Consider the following 21199-nt stretch of genomic DNA (forward strand, 5'->3'; position numbering starts at 1 on the left):
TTTTGAACATCATACATTTAGTCTAATGGTAGTAATACTTCCTAAGCCACAGATCCTACATTTTATTTCCACATTAAAATTAACATAAAGTGTCTCTGATATCCAAGGTGCTGGTATTTCTTAATTTCACCTCTGCCTTTTCCTTGGCATGTGAATCAGAGCTGTTTGAAACTTTTTTCCCAATAGATACTAAATAACTCTAATTTTCAGTAATATTTATGGTTTTCTTTCAACACTATTCTCAGTAAGCATATTTTGAAAGTATGTATTAATATCTCTATCTATCCCCCAAAACACAACTCTCCTTCTGTTCTCTTGATCTAATTTGTTACTAACTTTTTAGAAATTTCTAGGCTAAGTATTTTTGCTTTTAGCTTCAAGCATTTTACTTTACCTTACAAATCTTTTGAGAATTTGAATAATTTCATCTTACTGTTTATACTGCTAACTTGAAGGTGTACCAGCCTTTTGCACTGGTAGTGATATCCTCTGAGACAGATGGCCTCAGTTACAATACCGTAATTCTAGAATTGTATTATAATTCATATCGTGGTAAAACAAGATAATTTCATGCTTATTGCCAGAACTATAACTGTTTAAAATAAAATCCCACCTAGGATTCGTTTCATGCAATGGGACAAATGTACAAAATTGTGTTGATAAATACTGCATGTAATTATGTAACCTTGACATCTCTGTTTGTGTACAGTTCTGTCATCCTATTTAGTGTGGTGAGCCAGCTCTGTGGCAGTCATTGGCAGGAGTGATGGTAATGACTTGGATGTTGTTGATGTCCACCAAGCTTCCAGCACAGTTACTCTAGACAGTACCTCGATACGGCTCTTCATTAGGAATCTTAGACCAACATTTGGTAGTAAAAGTAAACTAAATTAAAGAATGGTGTGAAATTTAAATTACCTTTATTAGGAAACAGAATACCATGGTGGTAGAGAGAATGAATTCTAGGGTCATATGTAGCTGGATGAGAATACCAGAACTTCCACATATGAGCTGGTGTTGAGTTTCTTCAATTGTAAATCTTGGCATTATTTTGTTTATTTATTCAAGAACTCAGTCAGTCAGTGTGTGTTGAGCTGGTTAGCGGGCACAGTTCTAGGCACTGAGGTTAAAGAAGTGAATTAGAAGGACCAAGTTCCTGACCTCAAGGGGCTTATGTTCTGTTGGGGAGACAGAAAGCAAGCAAAAATTGGGTACATGATGTAACGTCAGATAGCAATGAGTCCTGTGAAAAAATATTAAAGAACAATCTGGGTCAGGTGACTAGGATAGGAAGGTGGTATTGCAGGTAGGGCAGTTAGAAAAGGATTCTTGAAGGAGGTGACATATGGAGGAAGGGAGGGAGGAAGCCATGCAGTTGATTGGTGACAAAAGTTCCATGTAGAGGGAAAAATGAGGCCAAAGCCTGAATGGGTGTTTTTGTGAAAGGGGAATGAAAATTTGTAAACTCAGCACATAATTAAGTGCTCATCAGATGTTAGATCATATTTTAAGATAAGAAATTTGGATAATTCCATAATTATGTGTATTCTTTGCTCTAATATGCATCTTCCTTTTCATTTTGATCATTTTCCTTCTTTTGAATTCTACATGAATTTTCCTGTTCTCAGATCCTTCAGGTTGCCCTCTTTTTAATCTCTAGTGAGTTAAACCCTGCTTGCAGTACTCAGATGCTACTGCTGTTAGAGGTCCTCTTTTCTTGGTTTTTGCCCTTTTGCTCAGCATTTGTATACTGTGAGCTATGTCAGATTGATTTTGTTGCTAGGGGTTGAGCAAGTGCCCTCTCTAGGCAGGAGGTCCACAACTTCTCCATGATAATAATACTGGTGATGTACCTGCCCTGTGGTGACCTGTTGTTCTCTGTGTGTGTGTGTGTGTGTGTGTGTGTGTGTGTGTGTAGGGGGGAGAGGTGATAAAAATGGTGCCAAGATGCCATTTGGAAGATGGTACTTCCAAGAAACTCAGAAAACACAATTAGTTCCCATCCCATCAGCTCCATTTCCCACCATGGTTTCTACTTTACACTTCCCCTGATGCTCCCAGAAATCAGCAAAGTAACCATCTACCTGCGTCTCTGGCTGTGAATCACTACTAGAGCATGACCCACTTTTGTTGTATTTCTTTCTGTCTTGTTTGGCTGTACAGCACTTATTCCTCATTTTATCTGTGTGGATCCAATCAGAGAGAAAAAAATACACTAAGTTGAACAAGGAAAACTTATATAAAGATTTTTTCAATGTAATAGGTTATTGGAGTAATGAAGGATTGGCTAGTAAGAAGGAATGATGTATTAGTCTGCTCAGGCTGCCATAACAAAATACCAGAGACTGGGTGGCTTATACAACAGAAATTTACAGTTCTGGAGGCTGAGAAATTCAAGATCAAGGTGCTGGCTGATTTGGTTTCTGGTGAGGGCCCTCTTTCCTGCTTATATAGATGGCCACCTTCTAGCTGTGTGCTCACGTGGCATCTTCTTTATAAGTAATCAGAAGGAGAAAGAGAAAGGTTGCAAGCTCTGGTGTCTCTTCTTATAAGAGCACTACTCTCTTCATAAGTGTTCTGCCCTCATGACCTCATATAAACCTAACTATCTCCCAAAGGCCCCTCCTCCAAATAGCATTACATTCAGGATTAAGCCTTCAGCATATGAATTTTAGGAGGACACAAACGTTCAGTCTGCAACAAAAGATAACTGTAAAGAATAGAGGAATGGCCGCCATTACCCCTAGCTGAGAGCACCCAAAGAAAAGCTCCCATCTTCCCATTCCCAGAGTGAGAGCCAAACCTTACTGGGAAAATTCATAGCTTAGTGAATGGCAGAAGTCACTGAGGTGGCACCCCGGTAGAGCTGGTTGGAAGTCTGCCCTCTGCAGTTGGACAGGGACTTGCCTTCTAAGGTATCTGGGAAAGCTGTTCATGAGAAGGTGTCTCACCTGAGGATCTGCTTAAAAATTACCAAGCTGCTACCGTGTACTGCAGGACCTGGGTCCTGGAGAAGCACCCACTGCAGGAGCCACGTTCTGGAAAAGCCTTGCATACTGCAAGAGCCTTCCAAGCAAGCATGCTGGAACCAGGGAGCAAACCCTTTCCTTTGAAATCTCTCTTCAGAACACTTTACTAACAAAGCGTCAGTGCCAGCTAGCAAAGGAAAACTGTTTCACAGGTCCAGATCCATTTTCAAAGAACAGGCAAACACGTGGATTTAGAAGGAGAAGGCCATAAGCCAATAACCATAACACTGATTTAAAGTAAGAATAAATATCAGCAGAAGCGAACTTAGTGTTGAATATATTGTTTGTTAGTAGGATAAATTACTTTTCAGTGCCCTTCTGAGTTTTATCCATTGCTGCATAGTCTGTGCCTAGAGAAGAATCTTGTCCAATATAGATGCTCAATAAATATTGTTGAATGAATGAATGAACTAATTGCTTCCATTTTACTCTAATGTTTTTTCTTTCTCTCTTTCTCTGTCTTTTTAAACTACAGCTGATGGATGCACAGATTGGTCTGTCGATATCAAGAAATACCAAGTTTTGGTGGGAGAGCCTGTTCGAATCAAATGTGCACTCTTTTATGGTTATATCAGAGCCAATTACTCCCTAGCCCAAAGTGCTGGACTCAGTTTGATGTGGTACAAAAGCTCTGGCCCCGGAGACTTTGAAGAGCCAATAGCCTTTGATGGAAGTAGAATGAGCAAGGAAGAGGACTCCATTTGGTTCCGGCCAACATTACTGCAGGACAGTGGTCTTTACGCCTGTGTCATCAGGTATCCTCTTAATTTTGTTACTGTTGAATCAATTATATCACATGTTGCTTTCTTATACCTAAATTTTGCTGCTATCCCTTTCACCTCAAGGTATGGTCTCAATATTTGTGTGTGTTGCTGCTTTCTAAAATTTAGAATCTAAATCATAAAAAGATGGCATTGGAATTTATATTGAGACATTATCTCTGGCTTATGGAGAAAAGAGATACCATCTGGGTATCTACTTATGTTGCCAGAAATTACTAAAGACTATGAAATAAAATTTATAGAGGAGGTGAAACGTTGCAAATAAAATGTAAGCAAAGACTTGCAGAAAGGATGTGTAGTTTATTGCTAAATGGGTTGTAACATTTTGTTATTGCCCTTCACAGACAGATAGAGCACAGATACCTCTGGTTCAAACACATCTGCAAAGATGATTTAGGTAACGTGTATGTGCACAGGAAGAGGAAAGCAGCCTTGCCATGTTAGGGAATGCGAAGGCTATGTATGTTCCAGATCATTTTATTGACTAAAAATGCTGAGTCAATACAAAAATATTTTGGGTCCCTCAGGGCCAATGCAAAAGTTGATAACAAAGCCTGTGCCCTTAATCCACAAAGAAACCCATCACACATCTGCATATCTTCGTCTGCTTTTGGAAGAGATATATGTACTTTGCTTAATGGTAATGCGTTAAGACAATATCCATGTATCACATTAGCAGTTAAAAGTCTCAGGTTAAGCATTTAGCCCTTCATGGACTGTGAATGACTGTGGATGTCATTAGACTATAAGAACATTGGCAAAGCAGGGTATATGCATATAGAGGGTGTGTTTAAATCTATTTCTTTGTGTCCCTATTTCGACTTATATATAAAGCCAAATCTAAAGCAGTTCATTCTCAATTTGGAGAAAGTCTCAGAATCACCTAGTGTCTTTTTCAAATCAAAATTCAACTTCCACTTCTGAAATTCTCATTAGCAGCTATTATTCCTCTATCATAAGGTTTGTGTCTCCTGCTCATCATCAACCTATAAGAATAACCTTTATGGAGGGTTATGGCTACAGGTGTGTTAGGATGTTAAAATAGGTCAAAGCCAGATGAAAGTTAAACATAACTTTATCTTTTTAACGCTGACGACATATAAATCAGAGTTCATTTTGGAAAATATAAATGAATGCAAATAAAGTTCTGCTTGTGAAAAATGTGGAATGTATTATAAAAGAACAAATGCACTATTCCTTTGCCAACTCTTGTTCTTTCCCTTAAAAAAGGGAATCTAACCCTTTTATGTTTAAACGTTTAGCTCTTAATAGAAGTAAAGTTTTTGTAGGTGCATTGATAAATAATCGCCATACTAATATAGTTAGAGAGTACTGTTTGCACTGGCTATTCTTACTTGACAAATAGTTATCAGATTTAATTTCATATCTGCTGCATTTCCTTAAAAAACATTATTTCTGATTGTTGATGCATGTGTAGGAGGTGATTCTTCAAGATAGGCAAATGTATGTCCTCATTTATCTGAGATTAGAATTGAGCTGAATGTCCATAGTCTAACACTTAATTTCATTATTTATTTTTGATGGGAAAATAAGGTTGTGTTTATGTTAGTAATCTGAATTTCTGAAGCACTGAAGTTGCAATCCTTTGATGTGTTTAAATATACACAGTGATCTAATGCTCAGAAATTGCGTTAAAATGTCTGAATTTATATTTGCAGTAATGAATGAAGGTCACAGAATTTCAAGAACAGTGACATTTGCCATATGTTCGTGTGTCTATATTTTAATGGAAGGTGAAACTAAAAGACAAACACCTTAAAGTTTTATATGTGTCAAGTGGTATTCTAGAGAAAGCGATAAAACTGCAGGAAAGGATGCTTTTGTCACTGGAATTCGAGTGTTCCAATTGATTTGAAGCTAGTGTTGATCCGGCTTCCTGTTCCAACTTGGAAAGCGGTACTCAAAATCATTATAAACAGCAGTTTAAATAGCATGCCTTGGTGCTGATGACGTGAAGGGAGCCCAGGGCTGTTAGTTGAGTCACTGACATTTTGGCATGTTGTTAGCTATCAGACCACAAAACTGTCACCATTCGTTTTTAAATAATCCACTTACGAAGAGTTTTAGAAGTTTGAAAATGTTAGCTGCTGCTCAAAGGTTCTAGTCTTTCTGATAAGTGTTTTGGGTTATTAACTTATCAATGAAAAGTTTTAACAAGCGTTTTCATGTACAGTGTTTACACCTAAATATGTACAAGTCAATGGTATAAATAACGGAAACGCCTAAGATTACTCTCAATGTAATGAACAAGAGCTTTCCTACTCCCATCTATAAGTAGCTATTTTGGATAGAATAATACCACGTAATTCTTGGTTCCGTGGTACCTGGCTTTTTACTCAATTTTCTCCTTCTTGAATGTTTTATTTTTACATGAAAAAGTGAATGAAGGAGAGCTGTGTAACTACTTTCTTTTCCTTTATTGCCAGTTAAAAGAATAAGTTTACTTTTAAAAAAATGAAATTTTCCTTTCCTCTCGACTCCCGATTTTTTAATCCTCCTCTTCCGAGTTATGCCCTATTAGCAGTTGAATATGCATAGCGAGCTGGTGCTTGTCTAAGTAATTTAATGTCCTCTAAATTGTAACATACCAAGTTGTTTGGCACACTATTTTTTGGCTAAAAGTTTATTTTGTAGATTCATATTCATGTGCAAGAAATAATATAGAGAGATCCCATGAATCCTTTAGACAGTTTCTCTCACTGGTAACATTTTATAAAGCTATAGTACAAAATCATAATCAGCATATTGACAATGATACATTCAAGATACAGAACAATGCCATCACCTCAAGGATCCCTTCTGTTGTCCATATCCACCTCCCCACCCCAATCCCAAACCCCCAGCAACCACTAATCTGTTGTCCATGTCTGTTTTTTGCAATTCAGGAATGTTGGAGGGACTACCCTGGTGGTCCAGCAGTTAAGACTGCGCTTCCACTGCAGGGGGTATGGGTTTGATCCCTGGTTAGGGAAGTTTCACATGCTGTGCGGTACGGCCAAAAAAAAGAAAAAAAAAGAAAAAAAAAATATTGGAATTGGGTTTTTCATTCTTGTTTATTGTTAAGTAGTGTTACATGGTATGGACGTTGCCACAGTGTTCATTCCCTCATTGAAGGACATCTGGATTGCTTCCATTTTGTGCTATTGAAAATAGATATTCTGTGAACATTCATGTACATTTTTAGTGAACATAAGTTTTCATTTCTCTGGGATAAATGCCCTAGAGTGAATTTGACTTGTATGACAGTTTCATGTTTAATCACATAAGAAAATGCCCTCCTATCTTCCAAAGTATCTGTACCATTTTACATTCCCACCAGCCATATGTGATGACCCAGTTTCAACACATGCTTGCAGCATTTAGTATTGTCACTATTTTCCATTGTGCCCATCAGTGTATCATGATATCTCATGGTTTTAATTTGCATTTCCCTAATGGCTAATGATGGATTTTCGTGTGCTGATTGGCCATCTTTATACTTGTCAGTGAAATGTCCGTTTATGTCTTTTCCCCATTTTGTAACTGGATTATTTGTGTTCTTACTGTTGAGTTTTGAGGATTCTTTGTACATTCTAGGCACTAATCCTTTCTTGGATATGTGGTTTGCAAATATTTTCAGCCTATCTGTAGTTTGTCTTTTCATCCTCTTAACAGGCTTTTTTGAAGAGCAAAAGTTTTTAATTTTGATGAGGTTCGATTCATTATTTTTTTTCAATTTACGGATTGTGTTTTTGGTGCAAAAATATAAGAACTCTGCCTAGTCCTAGATCCTGAAAATTTTCTATTGTTTTTAAAATTATTGTTTTTTTGCCAAAAGTTTTATTGCTTTACATTTTATATTTGTCTATGATCCACTTTGAATTAATATTTATATAAGGTATAAGGTTTATTTTGGTCAAGGTTTAGCTTCTTCGATAGATGTTCAGTTGCTCCAGCACCACTTGTTTAAAAAGTTTAGCTTCCTCCATAGAATTGCTTTTGCATGTTTATTCAAGATCTGTTGGGCATGTTTGCTTGGGTTTACTTCTGGATTCAGTATTCTGTACCTTTGATCTATGTGTCTATCCCTTGGCCAGTACCACTCTGTCATGGTTAGTGTAGCTATAGCTGTATAGTAGGACTAAATATCAGGTACAGTGAGTCCTCCCACTTTATCCTTCTTTTTCAAGATCCTTTTAGCTGTTGTAGGGCCTGTTCCTCTCCATATAAATTTTAGCATAAGCTTATCTATGTCTACAAGGAACTATACTGGAATATTGGTAAGCATTGCATTAAATCTGTATAGCTCAATTTGAGGAAAATTACTGTCTCTACTATGTTGAAACTCCTAATCTATGAATGCAGTAGGCCTCTCCATTTACTTAGGATTTCTTTTTTTGATTTCTTCAGCATTTTGTATTTTTCAGCATACAATCCTGTACACATTCTATGGAATTTATACAGAATTATTTCATTTTCTTTGGTGTGTTTATAAATCATAGTGCCTTTTGAATTTCATTTTCAACATGTACATTGTTAGCATTGTTAGAAGTATGCTTGATTTTTGTGTGTTAAGTTCTTTCTAAAAGCACACTTTTTCAAATTACATATATAGGATGTATTTTATCTAGTATCTAGTTCCTTTGTTCAAGTCTTGATTTTCTCTTTAGAGACTAAAAAGTTCTTCTTTCTCATTGAAAGTACATATTAAGCATCTATCAAAAGGTACTCAGTTAAATCCATTTACTCAGTCATCCATTTCAGAAATAACTACTGATCGCTAGGTAATATGCTAATGCTAGAATTACAAAGACTTCTAAAAAACATTTTTTTTTACCTTCAAATCATTTGCATCAGAGAAAATAAGTGTGCAATAAATTGTTATAGATACTGTGGCCACAGTTGAAAACAGAATGGGGTACTGCCAAGATGGAGTAGCTGCCTTCCTCCCATTCCTCCCCTAACAACTGAAAAGGCTGGATAGAACACAGCCAACAAGCAAAGCAAGTGTTGTGAAAGGTGGAAAGAAGGATTGTCTAGGAACCGCAGGACTTGAGGAATGAGATGACCACACTGCTCCACTTGTCCCACCAGATGATGTTGGCAGGGAGCTAATCTTCCATCCCCTGCCTGGTGGAAGCAGGCAGCAATAATATGATCCCCATGCTATGGTAGAGTCAGCACACATGAGTGGGGTCCTGATCTTCCATCTTTCACCCAGAGGAAGTAGGCAGGAATTATATTCTTTTGCAAGAGAAGTGTCAGTGGAATCTAGTGATGACCTGAGTCTCCCCCCGCAGCTGGCAGCAGTGGGAATCTGCGAGGCCCTGTGAGGCAGGGCTAGTCACTGCTAGTCTTCACCTCACTTCTCTGGTATCAGTGAGGAGCAAAGCTTCTACCATCAAAAAGGCAGGACGAGGTGGTGCGAGGTAGGGCTAGTTGGCATCCAATTTTCGACCCTCCCTCCCCTAGTGGAGCCCAGTAGGAAGTGAGCTGGAGGCAACAAGGCAGGAAGATGTCAGCATGGCTGAGGAGGAAGCTGAACATACATATCCACTTGGCCCACATTTTACATTTCAACAGGAGGGTTGCCTTTATTTAAAAAAAGAAAAACATGATGAAATAGGATCCACATCCCCATAATAACTAAAATGTTCAGGATAGAGTTAAAAAAAAAAATACTCACTGACCTGACCGTGAGTCAGGAAAATTACAACATTAACGAGAAAAGATACCAACAATGAGATGAATCTGACAAGGATTTTAAAGCACTGATCATAAAAATACTTCAGCAAGTAACTACAAAATCTCTGAAAACCAATGAAAAAAATGGAAAATCTCAGCAAAGAAAAATAGGTTATAAAAAGAAACATGGAAATTAAGCAACTGAAAAATACAATAACCAAAATAAAAACTGATTGGAAGCGTTTAAAAGTAGAGTGGAGATGATGAAAGACTGACTTCATTGCTACTCTATTAAAATTTTACATGAAAGGGCCAAAGAAATTCGAATTGCCAGATCCTTTGGGTCTCTCTTGGTTTTAGCACTGACCTTTATCATGTCTACTATTAGCTCTCTGATATATAACTTAGTAAGTTTCCTTGGAACACCTTTTCTTTGAATTTTCCTTAAATGCTAGTGTTTACCAGAATTTTGTTTTCAACTCTCTCCCTTTATTCTTCTACATCGGTTGCTCTCAACTTTGGCTGCATATTTGAATTAACTGGGGAGGTTTTAAAAACTATTGATGCCCGTGTACCACCTCAGATTTGTTAAATCCAGATATCAGATGATTCTGTTGTGCAGTCAGCTTGTGAGCCACTGCTCCTCGATCCTTCTTATTTATTCCAGTAGCTTCACTTAATAAATACTTATTAATGACTCAGAAACGAAATCCAAACATTTTCACAAGCACCGGAAATATATTTTCACTTTCCTAATAGTCCCCTCTTCCTATTTGTCTAAAAGACATATTGACTTCAACATGTACCAAAATCTATTTTGATACTTACCTCCACAAAGCTATATCCTCCTCAGATGTTTCCTTTCTTTTTCTGATAAATAGAATCACTATCATTCCAGTAACACTAGCTAGAAAATTATCATTTATCATTGTTTTCTTAACGTTCTTCAGCTTGCCTTAATTGCTATAAGACCTTTCCAGTGTACCCTTAGAAATGTCTTTTGAATTCATTCTTTGTTGTTCATACTAATTTCTACTCTCCAAGTGACTGCAATGTCCTCTCAAGTGGTTTCTCTGCCTCCAGATTTTTCCTATTTTAGTTACTGTTCCACACTGTTGTGCAATTATATGTCCACAACCGAGATATTATTTCATTTCTCTACCTAAAAGTCTTTAATGGGCCCTATCACCCAGTATGAAGTCTGAAGACTTTGCTTGGTGTACACGTCCCTGTACAACCCAGCTTCAACCTTTCATTCTAGACTCATCTCGGGTGTTTGTCTCCGTAGGCACTTTGTGCTGTGTTCTCACCATCCTGTCTGCTGTTTGCAGATTACAGTATGAATTTTCCTTACTCTTTTACTCTTTGTTCCTTCATCTGAAATTCCATTTTTCACTGCCTATCTGAAGAATATAGAGCTATTTCTTGAAGGAGATCCAGTATATGTTTATCATCTTTCTACTTTTATCAAACTGCTCCAAAGACAGTTGTTTCAGTTATCTATTATGGGGGGGAAACACCTCCAAACTAAGTGGCTTAAAACAACAACCATTTTATTTACACATGATTCTGCAATGTGGCCTGTACTCAGCTTGGTTGTTCTTCTGATTTTGCCCATAGTCACTTGACGCTGGAATCAACTAGGATACAGGATTGGCTGAGCCTCTTTCTCTCCATGAATTCTCAGGGTCTCCTTTTCTCCACGTGGTCTTTCCAGCTGTCTCTCCAGCAGGATGGCCAGACATTTTATATGGCAACTCAGAATGTATGAAGACTTATCAAGCATCTATTTGCATCATGCTTACTAATAGCCCATTAGCTGAGTCTAGAGCTAATATGGGAGGAGATTTCACAAGAGCTTGAATTCCACAAGTTGTGTTTTTTTGGTGGGATCACCAAAATAACAGTACAACAGAGTCTGCCCTTTGGCCCCTAGTAATCCCTGCCCTTACACATGCAAAGTACACTCACCCCGTTCCTAAGACCCCCAAAGTCTTATTGTGACATCAAGATAGGGCTACAAGTCCAGGACCTCATTACCTATGTGTGAATGAGGTTCTTCATGCTTAGTTCCTTGAGTACAACCTCTCAGGAGTGGCTCCTCTTGATCCAAAGGTCTGTGAGCTAGAAAGACTTGTTATCTAACCCTTACACACCCAACATTCTCTGGTCAGACAGGAATAAAATAACTAAGCTAAGTAATCCTATCCAAAATGTGTGAGAGATACAGAGCAGTCACTGAACCATAGCAATTCTAAAACCCAGCTGGGCACACGTCAGCAGTTTTTTGATTAGGTCCCAGTTCTGCTTACTGGGAGTGGTTCTCTGTGGCTTTTGGGTCCATCCTCTTCTTTTCCATGGCAAGTTAAGGGCCCAGAGGCCTCTTTTTAATTGGAACTTTATCAACAAACTCGACGATTTCTTAAAATGCTTGTGAGCCTTTTATGTATTAAATTGTAATCCATTCCATTAAGCAGAGGCCACACACACAAGTATATTTAAGACTGCTGTCTCTCTACTTTCGAGTCAGGGTTCTGGAAGACAGTGCACCAGATTCTTAGACACCCCTTTGCTTAGCTAGTCTTAGTGTATGCCTCATATACCTTCATAGCTAAGTATCTCAGGGTTTTCCTCCAAGACCGTTTAAGCAACCTTCTCTGGATGATAGAGTAAGTGTTGCATCCCAAACGTATTATCACTGATGGGATTTCCCCTCAGAGTCAGTGTGAGATAGTGTTGTTAGTGATCATGCACCCACAAAATAGTTACTGAATAAAATAGTGATTGGGATTAATGTTCTTAGAATGCCTTGTGGAAAACATTGGCATAGCCAAAATTATACCATTTTCTGATTCCTATCATTTTCCATGAAAAAAAATAATTCCATTTCTTATGACAGCTCTTATCTGAAACTAACACCAGTTATGAACTGCTTATCCTCCATCATGACCTTTGGTACTCCAAAACACTGTTCTATTCTCTGCCTGTAATATACCCTCACTGTCACCAGGTGGAAGTAAACAGTAATAATATGTTAGGCCTAAAAGACCAACAGGTAACAGCTGTAGGTATAGTAGAGATAAGTTTTCATTCATTTTAATTTGCATGATAGACGATAATTTTAATATTTATTATTGTATTATGTGGTTATTGCTTAAAAATCAAGTCATTCTTAGATCAAAGGATAAATAATCTCAGCATCATTTTAGAAAGTCTTAAACATTTATGCCCCAAGGAGTCTCCCTTTGTTCAGGACAATCAAAGCCCATATAAATGTTTTATATCTTACCCAGAAATCTTAATGATCATATGCATACGTGTTTCAAGGACCTAATGTAGTTTCACAGTCTTGGTCTCTTAATTGTTAAACTACCTCTCTTAATTGAAACCACAGTATACCCTTGAGACTATCAGCTGTAATTTATAGGCTATAAAAATACAATTAAGCCTACATAAGGTAGTCCTTTTAAAAAATCCATTGAAATACAATTGAAAGTCTTTAAGGTTTCAAGTCTGGATGCGGTGTCTTATACGGATGATAAATTGAAAATATAGAACTGCATATCAGTTACTCTTTCTATAATCTTTTGGTGGGAACATGTGTCTCTTGCCATAATAGTCCTCAAAGAGAATTTCCAGTTTCATAATTCTGATAATTCTTGGAGATCATGCTGAGGTGGTAAATCAACCTAGGACAGATACTAAAGTTTACCCTTCTTTCCGTATCTGAGACTTGAAGGTGTTTTCTAAAGGGTTGAACTATTTTTGAACGGGGCAATAATTAGCCAGATTGTTGTCTTTCTGAGTGCTTTCTTTTCAGAAACAACAAACCCAATTGTTGGAAGTAAAAGCCTAGAGCTGTGTGAATTGGCTATTCAATTTACTGATTTTTAAACTTATCCTGAAAATACATGTCTGCAACATAACAGCCATTTTTTTCCTAAATACTAAGAAGATGAAATAAATTCTGCTCAAGTGATGATGGGATAGTTTCTTAGATCACTGGATTGAGAAAAGCTTTGTCTTATCTTTCCAAGTCTTATAAGAAAGAAAGCTTTGAAAATTCTTTGAAATCAATGGTGGCAGGTTCAGGGAAGACAGAGGCTAATAAATTTTCTCCAAAAAGTATCAAACTAATATGGAATAGGTTGGCTGCTGAAATATACATTTGTAAAATAATTAGGCATATAAAGGTAAATGCTGAGTTCTTACGTATCCTTTTTTTCTTTCTATTTTAGGTAAAGTGAATTACTATGAGCCCTTTTCAGTCATGGCTATAACATGTACCTTTATCATATTTCACAAACATTACTGAATGTCTATGATATGATATAAATGGTAATTACCTCGAGGAAATTTTAAAATTGCAAACAATATATGTGCCAGGCATAGAGGCCATTGACAATCCAGCAAGACTATTGGTGGTCATACTTTTGTACTCTATTATTCTTTTAATTCTTTTTAATATCTTTATTGGAGTATACTTGCTTTACAATGTTGTGTTAGTTTCTGCTGTACAACAAAGTGAATCAGTTATATGTTATACATATATCCCCATATCCCCTCCCTTTTGGGCCTCCCTCCCACCCTCCCTATCCCACCCCTCTAGGTGGTCACAAAGCACCGAGCTGATCTCCCTGTGCTATGCGGCTGCTTCCCACTAGCTATCTATTTTACGTTTGGTAGTGTATATATGTCAGTGCTTCTCTCTCACTTTGTCCCAGCTTCCCCTTCCCCTAACTGCTAATGTTGGTGCAGTAAGCAAAGATAAAGTGAATAGGCCTAATAAAGTAATAGCAGCTGATCAACAAAGTTTAGGATAAGTGAAAAAGTTGAGTATGAAGCTCCAGTTATCCAGGGTTCTTTCTAAGTCTAATTTCGTATGTGGTTCCCAAGAAAAAAATAAGAAGAATAACCTAATGACTGTAGGGAAGACAGTAAAGAGACTTTTCTTGGAAGGGCTCACGAAGAGCCTGTGATTTGAGCAAGACTTTGAAAAATAAACACATGGCTAGGGAAAGTGTGATGGAGAAAATTTTCTCTGTCAGAAGGGTTTCATGAAGACTAGTATAAGAAAAATTTAAAAATGATCTAGAACAAGGGTTGGCAAACTTTTTCTGTAAAGGGCCAGATGGTGAAAGTTTTAGAGTTGGCAGACAATATAGTCTCTATCGTAAATACTCAACTCTGCTGTTGTGGCAGGACAGAGGCACAGACGATGCATAAAGGAATGAGTGCGGCTGTGCTCCAGTAAAACTTTATTTGCAAAAATAGGTGGTGGATGGATTTGGCCTGCAGGCTAAAGTTTGCTGACCTCTGTTCTAGAAAATGCCTTGCAAACTGCAAATAAGTAAGCCAAAAGTAGAAACTGCTATTGTTATTAACAAAGAAAAAAACCACAGTCTATTCATAAAAGAGTGACTAGATCAGTTTTGATGGAAAATGGGGTTTTGTAGGTGATGGTGAGAGGGATGGCTGTAAAGAAGGGTAAAACAGATGCTAAGACTTAAATAGCAGCTAAGTATAAAGCAAAGAATGGAAAGCTGAAAGCAGTTTTTCTGGAATTATCTTCCAGCAAGTATATGAATGTTTACAGAAATTGGAACGTGGAAAGCAGACAAGGGGTTTTTACAATAATTAGGGTGTGAAGTGATGGGGGCTACGGTTAGAGGTTTAATGGTAGGTATAGCAAGGAAAAAAGATTCAAGATCACTTTGGGAAGTTAAAAATACATCAGAGATGGTGCTTGATTGGATGTTGAGAGCCTGATTGGATGTTGCTATGGGAAACAAATAAAAGGAAAAAATAGCAAGAGGCACATCTTATACTTTTCCAGTACAAACCTAAACTTTTTCACCGCAAAATCTGAGGGTCTTGAGAAATGAAGTTGCCTTGACTTTAAGCCGTCACTCTAGGAAAGCCTTAAACAGAGTTCCCACCATTGCTCCCTGACACAGCACTTGAATAAATAAAGGAAGAGGTCTGGGGTCCTTTCTAAGTTCTATGTTAGTCTACTTGTTAGTCTTTTTTCTTTTTTTTAAATTAACTAAAGTCCATACTTTGCTCAAATTCCTTTTCCTTTAAGGAGCTAATGCTCCTTAATGGCAGAGATTTAACATCTTGTTCATCTTTGCATCTCCGATTATGCATATATGACCACTGAGATCTGAGCAAAGAAAAATGTTTTGATCAGTTGCCAGGTTTGGGGACAGGTTATTTGTATATAACAGAAATCTTAGAAGTAGCAGTAGCTTAAACAAGAGAAGCTTTCTGCTCAAAGAAAATTCCAGATGTAGGTAGTTCAGAGCTTATATGATGTCTGCCTAATTGTGAATTGTCTAGGCCTCAGGTTTCTTTTCTGTCTCCACTCTTTTCTCCCTGGGGGTATGGTCCTCATCCTTATTTTCCAAGATGAAGTTCTGTCCACCATATCCATGTTAGTATAAACAGCAATATATAATGAAAGGAACAAAGAACATGGTCCTTTCCACTTTTAAGAACAAGACCCGGGGCTTCCCTGGTGGCGCAGTGGTTGAGAGTCCGCCTGCCGATGCAGGGGATGCGGGTTCGTGCCCTGGTCCGGGAAGATCCCACATGCCGCGGAGCGGCTGGGCCCGTGAGCCATGGCTGCTGAGCCTGCGCGTCCGGAGCCTGTGCTCTGCAGCGGGAGAGACCACAGCAGTGAGAGGCCCGCGTACCGCAAAAAAAAAAAAAAAACAAAAAAAACAAAAGAACAAGACCCAGAGGTTATTTATGTCACTTCTCCTTACATCTCATTGGCTAGAACTTGTTCACATAATTACATGAAAATGTAGTGGTGGCTGGGATATGTGGTTTTTATTATTAGTACCCATGTGCCTGATAACAACATAGAGGTCTATTACTGAGGATCTTAAATTCGTTTCTCTAGAAGAAAAGCCCAAGACAGGGATTCTTGTGCAAGTGATCTACTGAGGAGTGCACTCAAGAGAAAAAGCTAGGAAAAGGTGAGTTTTCAAAAGTCTAGACTCATCCTGACCCCGCAGGGAGCTGTGGAACACAAATTGCACCGCAGAATTTATCCTCCCTTGAAGCAGGGGGGCAGGGCCTGGACTTCACAGTCATCTGTATCCAGGTGGCTCTTGTCATGCTAAGATGAGTCTCTGGAAAAGGGTACAGGTGTGAGCTTTGTCCAGTCAACACCCACAGCAGTTGAGGTATGGGTACAACAGCGGGTTAAGAAATTCTGAGTGGGATACCAAAAGTATCTGCTACACTGAGCAAGAAGAGGAAGCAGATATTGAGGGGAAATTAGTAGCCAATTTTGGCACAGCCAAGAAGCATCCCTCCACATATACTGAAATGACTCAGTAGATCATTTTTGCTATGCATGCGGTAAACACTCTGTCAGTACTTTTTGAATGAATAATGCATATTCTTGAACGAACTTCTATTTTTTTATTTCCACAGCCTGCCGCCTTTAAAATTCCCGAAAGGATTAAAAAATATTAATATTCTCAATACTACCATACCTGTCCCCAACATATACATATGCATATGCATCCTGCCCACAATAGCCTCTCTCTCTGCCCAGATTCACTCACAACCAATTATAGAATTACCTCATCAACATTCCTGAAGAAGTATTGACTGGACAAATCCCTGCTCTTTCAAGTATCTCTAGTTCTGGTTCCCAGAAAATTTCTCATTGTCCAGGAAATAAATGGACAACCAGCTTACTCTGATTAGGTTACATACAAACTCCATATATTCATCTTCTCTAAAGCTTAGGTGAAGAATCAGTAAGACTTTTCTCATCAGTCTCTGTGGCCTAAGTTTATGCAGGTTTTACAGTGGCATTTCTGGCTTTCAGGAGGGTTTCCATTTAGTAACAGCTTCATGATATAGAATCTGAGGTTATAAAACAAAAACTTAAAAGAGGTAATTGAACAAGTGCTTAAATGATTTCATTATATCTCTCAGTTACAGATCCCCACTTTCTCCCATGAATGTCATAAAAGAGAGTCCTATAAAAGGGTCAGGGTTGTGGAGTGAATGAGTAACATCTGAAGTATGTTCCTGTGGTTTCTGGAAAATGTCTTACATTGCCCAAAAAGCAAAAAAGAGAAGAAGAAAAAGAAATGAAAGCACTACTTTAAAGCAATATCACATCATTAGTTATACTTCATATTATAGAAAAGTAGCTTAAGTAAGATAGTTTATTCTCCCATGTAAAGTAAAAGATAAGCATTCCTGAACTTGTATGATAGTTTCAGGGTTTGTCAAGGCCCAGACTGCAGTGCTTAGCATGTGACTTCCATTCACAAGGTTACTCCATGGTCCTAGTACAGCAGAAGAACTGAATTTTAAATGTTACTTAATTTGAAATAGCCACGTGTGGCTCTTAGCCTTTGTTTTGAAATGGTAACATCAAACGATTATTGGCTCTTTCCTATAATATGTTTATATTATACATTTACATTTTGCCTAGAGTCCTGTAATGTAGTTGTGGAAAGGATATTAGAACACAAAGCTAATATTTAGAAATATTGAAAATCAAGCTGGATCCTCCGACTTCATAGTCACTGATGATTATAAAAATTCATTTTTTAAAAAAATTTATAATTAGGTGATGGATGTATTAATTATCTTGATGTTGGTAATCATTCCACAGTACATATGTATATCAAATCACCACATTGTACACTTTAAATGTGTACAATTATATTTGTCACTTACTCCTCAATAAAGGTTTTTTTTTTAAAGATTTTATAAGTTACTTATTTTCCTGATATTCCAGGGAGACTTTCCTTTATTTGCTTCAAGTCAGTAAGTTTATACACAGTTATCGTTTCAATTAACTTTGATGGAGTTGTATTTGAAGAATGATTACAATAATCTGGCAACAAATTTTCACTTGATCTATCCTAATATTGAGGGTTAAGCTGTCTTTCTGGTCTTGACACTGTAAACCAATCCACTAATGGCAAACCAACCGTTATTTTACATTAAAACAGGAATATTATTTCTGTTACTGAAGAAGCTTTGGAATTGGTTGCACGTAGTTGACATGATTGAAATGTCTAGGAATTTTTGATACTGTATTCATTCTCAATTGAACGAATTTTCTAGTAGATTATTAAGTATCTACTCTACACCAGCTACTGGACTAGCCATTGGGAGCAGAGCAGTGACTTAAGCCAGATGAGATTCTTTCTAGACTAGGCTGGCAGTCTGTTTTGGAAGAGTCTTTCACACAGTAATTACTTGTGCCCTGGCTTTTAAGAAGGAAAAGATTAGGGTGCCTTTAGATCAGCTAACAGGCCAGCCTAGCCCACTTGGTGTATAGGCTCACTCTCAATCAAAGTCTGCACTCTTGTAACTGAAATCCAAATACTTCTGGGGTTGCACAAAGAATTCCCAAGGGGTGTGCCACAAAGGTAGTTTGAAGGAAATTCATCTCCAGAACCTCAACTTCCATATGTACTCTTGTGTAAAATTGCCTGATAGCTCACAGTAGCACTTCTTTTACTTTACAGAAGTGAAATTGCATTATGATGTATTGTATGCAAAATGGACTTAGGTGTCAAACAAAAGAATAGTCTGAAATATTAGTTTGAAAAATCAAGGCCGCTTAAACTCAGAGATCTTCTCTGTGTTACAGTATTTCTGATAAGTTTGAAGTTTAATCCAAGTTGGTATACTCTCAATTCAGAACAGCCAAAACAGCATATTGTAGTGATACTAAATTAAATGTAATTGGAATGTTTTATAGAACTATCATATTTTCAAGATACATTTGATAAAACCCAGGGGTAAATTTTATTTGTTGTTTTTCATATATTTGGTATACATGATCACCCCCCCAAATAGTTTTCTTAAAAAAAGAAAATTCTGTTTCATCAAATCATGCCATGATGTATTTTTTCCAGTTATCCTATTTGATATTTATAATATTTAATATTCTTCCCTCCTACTAAACAAATAAATAAACTTCTTTAAACTTACAAAAAATAGATGTCAACTTAAAACACCCAGGATTTTTCTAAGATCTTTCAAGGGAATTGTAACCAAAAAAAGGTTGAAAACTACTACCCACTGTTTCTCAAATTATGATCTGATGTATAATTAGATTTTAATAATCACCAGTTTAAAAAATCACTAGTTTAAAAAAAATTCCTGGATCCTAACACATACCTATTGAATCAGAATTTCTGGGGAAACAAGGACTGGGAACCTGACGGTTCAGTGTGCATCCAGGTTTTTCTTATCCACAGTAAGTTTGAGAATTGATATTCAGGTAATAGTGATCCTTTTAAGGGAATCATATCCCATACAAATTCAGGGACAGCAGGGTGCTTTATAAAATCGTAGGAATATAAAGAGTCTCTCGATGGAGGAGACCCAGTGCTTGACATGGCACCCAGCTTGTAGTCGATTGAAAGTGAGTGAATACAATGTATATACCTCCTTCTAAAATATTAGCTAATTAAATATAAATTATACATCTTCCTTCTAAAATGTTAACGATGTACTACGTAGTTAATTTCTTACAAAGACTATTTACCTCTCCATCTAAATTTAATTTACAAATGGAATCATAGGTAGTAAAGACATAGCAGGGTGCCTTCCAGATTGCACTGCTGTGATCTTCAAATGAATGAGCACTGCAGATTATTCAGCCTTCTGAAAAGTTCTTAATTAGGGAAGGCAGTAGTGTGCAGAGTAACAGCCTGTGTTTTAACTTTGTTGACATGGTGTGGAAATCCCATGTAGATATCTTGTACAAAAGAATGAAAATATTTTAATTCCTAAATCGCAATTTCCAAGTAATTGTACTTCTAATGAAAATTGCCACTATGAATGTCTGTTCAAAGGCTTTGGTTTACAAAGTAAAGATTTGAAAATATCAAACTTTCTTGATCTCTGAATGTTGTTTTCATTAATTAGGTGAATATGACAGCTCTCTCTTTACCCTAATAGCCCCCCTGGAGGAAATAACATTTTTGTTTGTCTAAACAGTACTTAAAGACTACTCTAAAATTAGAGTTTAAGACCTTTAATTCTGGAGTGCAAAGCTCTATGTCCTTGACTCTGATGTTTATCATGAATATTAATTTCTGATCTTAAACTCAAGCCATGAAATTTTTACATATTGTCATACCTTTCCCTTGACAATTTTGGTAATTGCCATAATTTCCTCATCAGCAAGAGTTGTGTGTGGCTTCCCTGGTTTAACGAGGCTATAAAATTGGCAGCTCTGAATTCCTTCTTTTGTTTCAGTGTGAGGCCTATAGACTTGTTTGCTCTGAGCAGTTAACTAGACCTCTGATCTTAAAAGAATTACAGTTTTTATTGGTGCCCTTACATGATGAAGGACTTAAGGTATTTTTGTCATTACAGGATTTAATCATTACCTTTGGAATTACTTTCTTATTAGGTGACATTTATGTCCACTGCTCTAGACCCTTTCTCTGTTGCTCACATAAAAATATTGTTTTCCACAGGATAGCTATCCTTTTTTTTTTTTTTTTTTTTTTTTGCGGTACGCGGGCCTCTCACTGCTGTGGCCTCTCCCGTTGCGGAGCACAGGCTCCCGACACGCAGGCTCAGCGGCCATGGCTCACGGGCCCAGCCGCCTCGTGGCATGTGGGATCTTCCCAGACCGGGGCACGAACCCATGTCCCCTGCATCGGCAGGCGGACTCTCAACCACTGTGCCACC

General features: G+C 37.5%; 1 protein-coding gene across 1 annotated transcript in view; it reads left to right on the forward strand.

Moving 5' to 3' along the window:
• IL1RAPL1 (interleukin 1 receptor accessory protein like 1) overlaps positions 1–21199 on the forward strand; it is a 1361040-nt gene that overhangs the window by 696009 nt on the left and 643832 nt on the right. The window contains exon 3 of the mRNA XM_032620953.1: positions 3505–3784. Within this exon, the coding sequence (XP_032476844.1) occupies positions 3505–3784 (280 nt within the window). The remainder of the gene's footprint in view (positions 1–3504; positions 3785–21199) is intronic.

This window comes from Phocoena sinus, chromosome X (assembly GCF_008692025.1).
Source record: "Phocoena sinus isolate mPhoSin1 chromosome X, mPhoSin1.pri, whole genome shotgun sequence".
NCBI classification, from domain to species: domain Eukaryota; kingdom Metazoa; phylum Chordata; class Mammalia; order Artiodactyla; family Phocoenidae; genus Phocoena; species Phocoena sinus.